A 12,052-nucleotide genomic window follows, 5' to 3' on the forward strand; every position below is an offset into this window, starting at 1 on the left:
ATATATATTATATTAAAATGGCTTAAAATGGCTTCATAATGTTTTAAGTTTTTATATCTTGTGCTGAATCTGTATAGCATTTGGTTCCAATCTTGTCAGACTACTCTTAATGGCTAAATATCATTTACTTCTCCATCTGATTTTGGTGAAATTAATGAATCATCTCACTGTTTAGTTTATTATTAGGGGCATTTACATACCACCCTACTCCTATGTATTGACATACCTGACACCTAACTTTTTTTTAAAATTATACCATACAAAGTATCTCACGTTTTTATGCATGGGTAAGGTGGCATGTATGTAAAAATTGAATACATGTGAATTGGTTGGTATGTATGTAAATCTTCCTTATTTTGATATGCTTGGCATAAATGATAATAGGAAAGTCATGCTCATTAAGCGTATAAATGATAATTTATTAGAGGAGTGATGCTACATTTTTAAAAATACATTAATATTTAGATTAATGCCTCATCAACTATGTATGTAACACCTAATGCAATGCAATTAAAAAAAAAACTAAATTAGTGCCCAATGCCTAATATGTGGTGTATCCATAAAGTCTCCACTTTAGTATAATCACAAATATATATATAGTGATAAAATAATAATAATAATTATGCTTAAAAACCTTATATTTATAAAAAATTATTTGTATTTGCTATTTTGTAAAAAAGATTAAAAAAAAAAAGATGAGTCAAACAAAGTTTTTTTTTTTTATTAATATGTTGAAAAAGTGCAATTTTTGTAATTACATAAAGAGCCAAATTTGTCCAATTTGGCCTCTCAAGCCTTTGATTTAAAGGGTTCCAACCAAAGGAGCAAGTAATAGAAAAAACTTAGACAATGATGGAAGAATCTAAAAATTGAAACTAAAACATGACTTATAAATCTTGTAAAATTCTAAAAAGGAAGAAGACTAAAAAAGTAGGAATCATGTAAATTTTGAAAATCTCAACTTCATATATCTTTATTCGCGACAAAACAAAATCATGAAACATATCACATCCAACGAAGACAATTGATGTAGATTCCAATCAAATTGAATTCTAAGTTGTTTCGCCAACCCGTAACTAATCTTAACCGCTTCATCAAAAGAACCGACAACGAAAACTAGTAATACCGGGCACCAAAGTCACATGCTTCTAGCAAGCATTTCTTGATATCTCCTATAAGACTCTTGCTTCTCCAGCCTAAACTTCTCATGGCAGCTTGCAATGAACTTCTCAGCAAGCTGGTCTATTTCACCTGCATCATCGACGTCGTCATTGCCGCCGCCATCGTTTCCTGGCTCGTTTTCTTCAAGCCATTCGAGGTAGCCTGAGAGCTGCCGCTCCAAGCTAGCATCATCATCACTGACGACAACAATCGAGTTCCATGTTGAGTCGTAGAAAGTTTGGCTTATTGTTTTAAGACCCTGAAAGCTTATTGCGGGCTCGGAAATCGGAATTACATGTGTTGACGGCATATTGCACCACATAGTGATTGATTTCAGTACCCTCTTCATCATCTTCTTCTTCTTCTTCCCATGCATCTTCGTGGCAGAGATGCTTGTTTTCTTGCTAGTGATCGCAGTCGTCAGGGTCAAGAGCTTGATGATGAAGGATTTAGTGTTCGATAGAGCTCGAACGAGGCGGCACAAGTGCCGAAGAATGAAGGCTTCTACATGAGTTTTGATCTTGAGGGATTGGCATGAAGCTTTCAATGAGGAATTATAGGAATGAGATGTGAGAGAAGGCTGTTGAGCCATGAGGTGGAGAAAAAAAGTATGAGAGGTCATGGCTTTATAAACAAGGGTGTTCATACAATTGCCATTTTATATTCATTGAATTCACATGATTGCCATTGGCATTAATTCTTATGTATTTATTTTCTTTCCTTTTGTGCCAATAACATGTTTCAGAAAGTATGAATTTGTCTGTTGCATAATAATGTAATTGATGTGAACAAGAAGATAAATTTATTGCACATGTAAAGATGTAGTCTAACTTTTTGGTAAGCATGTCATATTCATATAAGTTATGGGTATTTTGGTGAAACTTTAACTGAAATGCATAACCAGAGTTGAAAGAATCAAACCCTAGTGATGAGAAGATAATGAAGAGATGGACTACTTTTGCTGTACAGAGAATTTAGATGTGACAATTATAGAGAATTGCAAAGAAGATGGGTGGGGGGGTTTCACAAAATATAACATATATTGAGTTAAATTAGGTGTAAAAATTAGGTCGAATGAGTGTGAGTTAAGAGTCGAAATCACAATTAATTCGAGTTAGGCGGAATCGAGTCAAAATGATTCGAGTTGATAAACTAAATTTTATTTTTATTTACTTTTATTCTTATTTTTCTTCGACTTATATATACATCATGCATAGATTATATTATTATTATTATTATTATTATAAAAAATGAAACTTTACTTATTATTATTGACCCACGATTAAAAAAAAATGAAAATGTTGTATTGTATCACTTGTGTTTTGTTGAAATAAAAATTAAGTCCTTCATATTACACACGAAATAATGCTCATTGTATTTTGAAATGATAAGTTTTTCTTTTCTAGAATATAGAGATTAATTTCTATTTATTTATTAATTAAGCATAAAATTATGTAATTCAATTGTATTTTTTTTTTTTAAATGGAATGGCCAGAGGCTACTGGACTAGCTCCTAGCCACCCCTAATATACCTAATAATTCGAGTATCGCCCTTCATAAAGAGACCGTCATTAGAGGGATTCGAACCCCTGACCTCAGGGAACGTACAACTGACTCGCAGATGTGAAGAAACAAGTTGGGGCACGCGGCATGTGTAATTCAATTGTAATTATTTAACTTAGATTCTAATGAAAAGTATGGCTCATTATTGTTGCATTATGGTCAACATTTAACACATTTGCTTCCAAAGCTATTTGAACAGTACTTGTATAAAAAGAAAAGATAAATTTAAAGGTTGTGTGGAATCCTATTTTAATATCAGTTTGCTTTAAGTGCTGGCTTCAGTCAAAGATTTTAGGCATCATAACCTTTCTTTTCTTTGAGCACTGGCTTTTTACACAAATGTTCACGTATTTCGAGCCGAGCTAGGTCGGCTCAAAATCGGCCTTTGACTCGTTATATTAGATTTCGAGTCTAGCCGACTCGAAATTGAATCAAGATCCATCCGGTTCGAATTCGAAATGAGCCGACTCATATTGAGTTATTTGGATCAGTTTTAGTTCGGAGTCAGCTCAATCTTACTCAAAATTGAAACTAAATGGCTCAAATTTAATTATTTGAATCCACTCCAACTCAGAATTGGCTTATGATTCGTTATATTCACTTTTACTTAACATTATATATATAATTTTTATAAATAAATACTATGAGCCAATCTGGAGTCGTTTCAAGCCGATCCATGTACGTCTCGAAATCAACTCTTAAAAAAAAAACTTGATCCAAAATTTAGCTCATAGCTTGACTATTATATTTTGATCCGAGCTGAAATTAGAATTGTTTTTCAAGCAATTAACGGCCTTCGAGCTAAAGTCACAGTTCTAATTATAACTATGTGTGCGTTTTATATAAAAATTTTGACTCAGTCAATTCCAAAATTTTAAATATAATTAACGATTAACAACATGGCTTCTTATTCAAATTCAACTCATGTTTAGATAATATTAATCCAGGTAAAGTTATATAGTTTACATAAATACCGACTTACCTAAGGATGATATATTTTACCATTTAAAAGTTAAAATTGTGATATTTTTTTATGTGATATGAAAGATTTAGATGATATATAAGTAAAAGAAAAAATACGTAAAAGAAAAAATAAAATTGTGTTAGATATGTAAATACATAAGAATTACGTTTTATGCTTGTAAGGGTTTGTTTGGAATAATTTTCATTTTTTTTTTGCTTTTATTAATACCAATAAATATATATATATATATATATATATACTCTTCCTCGTTATACAACAAAGTGATAGGTAGATAGGAGCACTTATTTGATGTAGATCATAGAGGCTCAAGTGCCATCCAAGTTCAAGATGCATATACTAGAATCCGGCCAAGTGAAGCCAGACTTAGCAGACTACACCACTCCTCTCGAGCCAAACATCTCGCTCCTCACAATCAATTACACGTTAAAGTGTCGACTTTTCTTTAACCACTTCCAAGGAAACACAATTACGATGGTCCATTCATAGTTTTCCAAGAAGCATTACGTCCATCATTGCTTCAAGCGAAAATTCAAAACGCAACACTTATATAACATTTCTCAAGCTTCCATGGAGATAATACAAACCCTAAGTTCTACTTGGGTGACAATAGACACCGAATCTTATATGTCCAGCATCTCTTTAAGTTACCATGTGATTGTCAAATCCATTGGTTGATTTGCTCGAGTTGAAAAACAACCATATTAATGTAAAGGAGCATGGCCATATGACTTCATAATAAAATTTGAAGCTAAAGCATTTGGAGTCAATGAAAGATGACATGACAAATATACTTAGTTAACCTAGTAATTGCATTATTATCACCACTAGTAAAAGTAGTGTTGAGTATTTTACCTTGGAAGATGAGATCTGGAGTTTTTGACTTTAAATCATCAAGGTAGCTTGCTATACCTTAAGCGTCGCCGGCTGATATTGAGAATGTTAAATGAGATTAGGAGTACTTTCATTGATCATTGTTGAAGATTGTTGCAACAAATGATCCTGACACCTCAAAATATTACTTGTTTTACAATGATCAAGGGCACAATGCAAAGAATTGTCGCCATTTTTAATACTCAATCAACTAGCTCATCAATGGAGGAAAGCTAAAATAAATTATTCTTGTTGACCAGGGGGATAAAAACCTGATAAAACACATATAGAAAATTACAAAATAATATTATTATAGCATTGATGATAAAAATTACAAGGGCCATTTCAATTGTTCCTAGAAAATCTAAGGCAGGAGCGCCGGGTAGATAAACCTCAAATAACCCCAATAATGAGATATTCATGACGACTCCACTTTTTTACCTTCACCAACCTTCTTTAACCATCAACCAAAAACTCCTATAAAGATGCAATCATCATCACATTGTTGGTAGCCGACTTTCACATCGACAACATCTATACTAATAGAAAAGTTTATTGATCATCATCATATTAAAAAATATTTTTATTAAATACATTTAGCTCCATCTAGGTTGCGCCATTGTCGGCCCCCCTTATATTATTTTTTTCTAGTGAGCACAAGAAAACATAAGAATAAATTATGCTAACACTAACCTAATGGGAAGATGACTTTTAATATACTTCATAGTTGACTTTATAATATTAAATATTCAATAGTGTACAATAATATATTTGGTTAATATTTATGTTAGCTTATTGGGTGTGTGTGTATGTGTCCAATCAAAGAATTCATGTTAGTGTATTGTGTGTGTGTGTGTGTAAACTTTACCAATTTACAAAAAAAAAAAAAAAAACAAAAAGGAAGGATTATCTCAAGGATAGCCCCCCTAATTCTATGGATAGTTGTCGTTATCGACTTGTAGTCAAATGATTAACCACAAGATTCCTCAATATCTTCCCAATAAACCATTACATTTAAACGTATTCTGCTCATTGAAAAAAGATAGCCTCCATTATCCTCGAATGGAATATATTGTTACGATGCAAATAATCTGGATGCAAGGTCGCTTGGTTGACTTGACATTTCATGATAGAAAATATGTTAAAAAGACAGTAAATTTGGAGCATCAAAGTCTAAGTCTATGTTATCAACTTGCTAAAGAAAATCTCTAATAGGATAAGTTGTTGTTCTTATAGTTTCATCTTAGTCTAATGACAAATGCTTTCCTCCTATAAGAAAGTCTCATAAGTGCAAATCATTTTATAGTAGGCTAGCAAGTGAAACTAAGCATTCAATAAGTTGAAATTGTTGCTCTCCACGTAACCTCTTTTCATAGGCTAAACGCCTAGCAATCACTTCTTTATCTCATAATGGATATGGATGCAATATAAATTATTCTCATAGAAGAAGATGAAAAGACAGTGTTCATTCTACTATTCAATCAATTTTCTCCATAAAGACAAGCTCAGAGATTCAATGAGGAGAAATTAGAATTAAACATTAGTCATCACTATCCAATGACTTTGTCATTTCTTCTAATCAAACGCAATTCAAGTTATCAATGACCATCCACTAGAACATTATACTTTTGAAATCAAATCACTCATGCCAACTTCTTAAATATTGAGTGGAACTTGACTAGTTTAAAATATTTTGTGCAAAAAAAAAATTATCAAATTATCGATGGATCCAAACTTATGGATGGCTGATTAAATTATAAGAGAAATATTATTACAAAATGTGAAGATCATTGGAACCAAATAGAAGTATAGATGTTAGATATATAAATACATAGGAATTGAGTTGTATGCATGTAAATCCTCCTAGAGAAATTTAAGGTGTTTTTACATATACCACCCAATTCTTATGAATTAACATATCTAACACCAAAATTTTATTTTTTACATTTACACATCATAAAAAATAATATTATTTTAATTTTCAAAAAGTGCAATACGCATTTTAATGTATAGATAAGGTGGTATGAATGTAAATACTGAAGTTTTAGTGTTAGATATGTAAATACATAGGAATTGATTGGCATGTATGTAAATCTTCCAAATTTTAATTGATAAAACACATGGGTAAAACTAAGGGATTAAAAATTGGATCAAACCAGCAAAATCTGCTGGTGCAACCATGAACCAGCTCTATGATCAGTTCACTCTACATCCAAATCCATTTTTTGGCTCAGAAACAGACAAGCATTTACATAGCACACAATTCTTATGTATTTGCGTATCTCACACCAAAACTTTCATATTTACACAGCACTCAAATCTCCAATATGACATCAAAACTAGCACTCTTATCACTTTTTACAAGTGAAATACACTTTTTTATGCACAGGTTTAAAGCATAAAAATATAAAAGCTGTAAATGTGAGATATGTAAATAGATCAAAATTGTGTGCTACGTTTGTAAATTTTCCCTTTTTTTTTAAACCACCCGGTTCATATTTTGATCAATTTGTCATCAGTTTTTTTCTACCGGATAGCTAAATAGAAAAAATTTACATTCAATGGAACTATAAAAACCTACACACCTTAATTCCTAACAAGTAAATGCACAAATTTTCAAGTATAAAAGGCAATTAACTTACAAACTTAATGAGTTGAAGCACTCCACAATCATAAATAATGTAAGTTTTAGGAGTTAAATATATAATTACATAAGAATTGTTTGGTATGCATGCAAATATCCCAAAATAAAATTCACTCCAGCGCAACTAAACATAAAAAATAATTTCTCAAGACATAAATTTCTACAAATAAAGAAATACTATTACAACTCATTTCAAAAAGACAAAAATAAATTCAAAATAAAATCATGAAATATCATGACTTTTTCAAACAAATTGAAAAAGTAAGGATTTACAGACATTACAGTACAGAATTTGCTTAAACTGAATCTATTACTTTGAAGATACATAACTTTCACAGGGAAAAACTTCCGTTATCTTCTTCTATAGAGAAAAGATTTCAAATTTACAAACAGGCTATTAAAATTTTACGTATTTACATATCTAACTGCTAAATATCCATACTTATATAATATCATAAGCTCCACATCATATCAAAAATAACACTGCCATTAACATATCTAAAGTGAACTGCACATTTTAATAGATATATATTGATGTGATATAAATACTAGAATATTATCTAACTACAAAAATAATTAATTGTTAGATATGTAAATACATCAAAGTTCAGTGATATATTAGTAAATCATCCAAAAGTAAGAACCCATAAATTATTTAAGTTATTTTAAATGCATTTGTCGAATTAAAAAATACATAGCAAACACTAATACCCAACCAAATGACAATGTGAAAAAGGCATCACCTATTTAAAAAGCTTTCTAATTTCAAATTTGTAACCAAAAAAACAAATAAATAACCTGAAACACATCACTCAAAAATACTTTAGAAATGGAAAAACTAACCTGGCATACAAATCAGAATACTCTTCCTGTATGCTGAGATAGATCAGTACTGCTATGCCCTATTAACACGGATCTTTTGCCCTTCGAACAACTGAAAGAGGCCATTAAAAAACAAAAAAACCATTAGTGTTAAAAAAATGTATATATATATATATATATATGTATATTTAAGAAGATTAACAACATACATAGCACTCAATTTCCAAGCATCACATATCTAACGCCTAAACTTTAATTTTTACATACATGCCACTTTTCCCATGCATGAAAAGGTGTGTTTCACTTTTAAAAGTTAAAATGGTGGTATTTGTTATGTGACGTGAAAGAATTGTGTGTTATAAATGTAAAAAGTAAAGATTAGGTGTTAGATATGTAAATACATGGGAATTAGGTAGTATGTATATACATGTCTCTTTTTTTTGTAACTCATCGCACACATCATTCATGCTAGTCTTTGAACTCAATACCTTAAGCTCTCAACCATTAGACCAAGTGCAATGTTATGAAAATGCCCATCTATTGAGGTAAATTAAACTTTCATTCACACTTTAACACTAGTTGGTTACTCTTAGGAACTCTTAACAATGTGGCAAACTCTCTTGAATATAAGGTAAAAACAAATCAAATGAAATACATAAATTCCAATAAGCAAAAGAAAAATAGTTCCATGAGATGAAATCACTAGAAAAATTATATAAATTCTAAGAAAATATGAAGGGACGTGAATCACCAAGACAGTTTTCTGAAGCGAAGACAGCCAAATGATTGACTGAGAAAATTATACACACACACACATGTATATGTATAATTTTCTCAGTCAATCATTTGGCTGTCTCATTCATTTGAGCTTTTTTTGCCTATTAATAGATGCAATGTTTTCTCAAGGAGTAAGCTATTGATGAGGATGAACATGACCAAATTGTGTTAAATCAGTGTGTCAGGATCCTCTCAGCTAAGTTAAAATAATGCATAAATAATTAAAATGGTCAATCGACTTGTTAGATGTGTACACTTTAGTTTCAGATTTTTCATGTGTTCAATTTAACCTCTAAAACCACAAAATTGAATTAATTTGGTTCTATTATCAAATTTGTTGTTTCTTTCGACCAAAATTGGAGGGAAGCTCAAGTAAACAAGGCGTTCTATTATCAGCAAGTAATTCAAGCACATTGTACCAACTACAAGAAAAACAAGGTAAGAATAAACAAGTATGGATGGCATCCTTAGAAATTGTAACCTTTAACATTAAAATTAGATGAAATGAAAAGTCCAACAAAGTAGCAATCTTCTTACACTATTGTTAAATGAGGAAATAGCAGCTACCACATCTTCTTCAGAAGAGAATGAAATAAATCCAAAGCCACTTGATTTTGAGGTCCCAGGCACCCGAGAAACTTTTGCACTAAGAACCTTTCCTTTCTCTGAAAATAACTTTGTCAGTAATTTTGTTGTGACTGTCTTTGCAAGGTTGCCTACATAAACTTTATAGGGGCTATCAATAAACTTAGATTCATCAGCTTGGAGTTGAGATAGATCAATAGGGTTCAACGGTTTTTCTGTCACATTAACTTTAATCTTCCGGCCGCCAATTTCCTACAAATAACTCAGCAAACATAGTTCCATTATGATGGAAGGATGAAGCTCGAGTAAAAATTAGAAGATAAATTTAGAAAAGGAGATTAGAATTACCTTTTCATTTAGCTTCTCTATAGCAGCATCAGCATCATCTATGGAAGCCATAGTAACAAATGCAAAGCGTCGGCTTCTTCCAGAGTATTTGTCATACATAACCTACACCAGATATGAGGAAACATTATAATACATTATAGTGATTCAAATGACATTGCTGGCACTTTTCATGATTATCTACCCTTTATGCATGTAGGGCTGTCAAAAAAGCTCGTTGTTCGCGAACAGTTCGTGTTCGATTCGCCAGAGCGTTCGTGTTCGATTCGTTCGATAAGCAAACGAGACGAACACGAACAATTTTTTTCGTTCGGTTTGCTAAATGAACCAAACACGAACAGTGATGCGTTCGTTCGTGTTCGAATCGTTATTGTTCGAAATAAAAAAAAAATTAAATAAATAAATAATAATATATATATATAATTTATGATATTTTTAAAATAATTATATACTCAAAAAAATTAATATATTTTAAAATTTAAAATCTGTAAATTATAAAGTAAAATAAATTATTCATAAAAATAAATTTACATACTATTTAAACTCAAATAATATAAATATTATATATTTATATAATATTTGGTATATAATTTTTATAATATATTATATTTTTATTTTTATATTATAATATATAAAGGAACGCTCATACGGGAAGCCCTAATTCCCTAACCTCCGTTCGCTTTTTCTCCCAATCTCCCGTTCGCTTTCTCATCTCTTACGCCGCTCTCCTCTCACAGTTTCGCGCCGCTCTCCTCTCACGGAAGCACGACTACAGGAGGCTAGGAGCGCTGCGATCTTTCTCTTCCCGGCTGCTCCTTCTCTCAGGATCGTGAAAAGCTTCAAAGCCTCTCTCGGTGAGAACTTCTCAAAATCGCGAAAATCGTTCTCTCGGTGAGAGCTTTGAGTTTATTTTTTGTGTTCGTTCTCTAATCTCTACTTCCATTTTTCTTTGAGAAAAGGTATTTTTCCTCGGTGAGTCGGCCTCGGATCGACCCGGTATTCTTGCTTAGGTGTTCTTATACTTCGGTTGGTCGGTATTCTTGTTTGGTTGCTCGATATTCTTGTTTGTTTGGTTTTCTTTTTTCGGTTTAAAATATATTACTGTAATCCTAAGAGAGGTGTTGTTGTTCATGTCTTTAAGTTTGTATCAAGCAATAGTTTCCATCTTAGTAGATTTTGAATATACATGGATTATGGTAATGGATGAGGAAAAAATAGATGATAAATGGAGAATGCATGAAGGAATTATTTTAGCATTCATAGAAGTGTAACACTGATAATGCCAAATTTTATGACAAACTTCAGTCAAATGGTGTAAGAAAATTTTTACTTAAATTTGTCATACTCTGCTTTACTCTCAATCATTAATTGTAAAATTATTTGCATTTGAGCCAGAATCTTTAACCCGATAAATGAGCAAATGAAAATTAATCAGCAAAATATAAAATGAAGTCTCTCCTTTTGCAGCTTCAAAAGGCCAATTTCTGAAGTCGCTTATTAAAAGGATAATTGGGTCCCTTTATAAATTCATATGTTTTAGCTCTCCTTCAAATGATTAGGAAAGAAGCTTCTTTTGAAAATTTCTCTGGTGTACTCCCTCTCAAACATTACTGCATAACTAATATAATTATTGCGAGTCCTCTTTGAAGAACTGTTCAATTTTTCATGCCAATGCAGAAAAGTAGAACATGTAGCAGAAGAGGCGAACTCGCTTAGAGAAAGTTTGGACAAGCATGCATTCAATTATATATTAAAGTTGCACATTAAAGAAATGATTATCTTTAATGAATTTCTTTTAATGTTATCTTTGTTGGTTAGAGGTTCCATCCTATTTCTGCTTTCAGTCAATTATATCAAATTTATGTTTTTTTTTGTTAGAAAACATGTTATTTAGAAGCAAACATTTGCATATATTTAAACTTCTTTTTCTTTTGAAGCATATTTACGTACATACAGCATGAAATGATTGTAATCTCATGTGATATTATATTTTTGTATGCAGTTATTTAGAATATCAAATATTGAACATTCTCAATCTGCATCAACTAGTGAACAATTGCCAATTGCAATTCATGATGGAAATGATAGTTCTCAACCCGTAGAAGTGGTTGTTGGAAGCACTAGTACTGAAATAGAATGTAAGAAAGGCAGGAAGAGAGAATCATCTGTTTGAGAATATTTTGTTGATGTTAAATCAAATTCAAAGGGGGTTGAAAAATCATTTGTTCAATGCAATTGCTGCAATATGCAATATGCAATACTTTAGGCAATGGCTACTGCAATATGCATTACTTTCATTG

At 31.4% G+C, this 12,052-nt stretch overlaps 2 protein-coding genes across 6 annotated transcripts in view; both read right to left on the reverse strand.

The window, feature by feature from the left end:
- Window positions 1–1,138: 1,138 nt before the first annotated feature.
- Window positions 1,139–1,753, reverse strand: LOC110034991. Its single transcript, XM_020739264.1, has one exon. The coding sequence runs from the start codon at window positions 1,751–1,753 to the stop codon at window positions 1,139–1,141; it is 615 nt and encodes a 204-aa protein (XP_020594923.1).
- Window positions 1,754–4,750: 2,997 nt separating this feature from the next.
- Window positions 4,751–12,052, reverse strand: part of LOC110030045 (30S ribosomal protein 2, chloroplastic) — a 15,832-nt gene continuing 8,530 nt past the window's right edge. Inside the window, exons 2-5 of one of the 5 annotated variants that reach the window (XR_002294611.1) lie at window positions 9,756–9,857; window positions 9,360–9,659; window positions 8,067–8,157; window positions 4,751–5,056 (exon numbers count right to left, since the gene is read on the reverse strand). Coding sequence is in view for 2 of the 5 variants with exons in the window: in XM_020732591.1 (XP_020588250.1) it covers window positions 8,119–8,157; window positions 9,360–9,659; window positions 9,756–9,857 (441 nt within the window). In the remaining 3 variants the exon portion in view is untranslated. Of the gene's footprint in view, window positions 5,057–5,095; window positions 5,114–7,566; window positions 7,585–7,908; window positions 8,158–9,359; window positions 9,660–9,755; window positions 9,858–12,052 lie in introns of those variants that run through there. The other 4 variants (XR_002294613.1, XR_002294615.1, XM_020732603.1 and 1 more) reach the window with 4 other exon arrangements.

The sequence above is a fragment of the Phalaenopsis equestris genome, unplaced genomic scaffold (genome assembly GCF_001263595.1).
Source record: "Phalaenopsis equestris unplaced genomic scaffold, ASM126359v1 Scaffold000002, whole genome shotgun sequence".
NCBI classification, from domain to species: Eukaryota; Viridiplantae; Streptophyta; class Magnoliopsida; order Asparagales; family Orchidaceae; genus Phalaenopsis; species Phalaenopsis equestris.

Coding starts and splice junctions, on each gene's coding strand:
- LOC110034991 (XM_020739264.1), bottom strand. CDS start 1,753: ATGGCTCAACAGCCTTCTCTCACATCTCATTCCTATAATTCCTCATTG.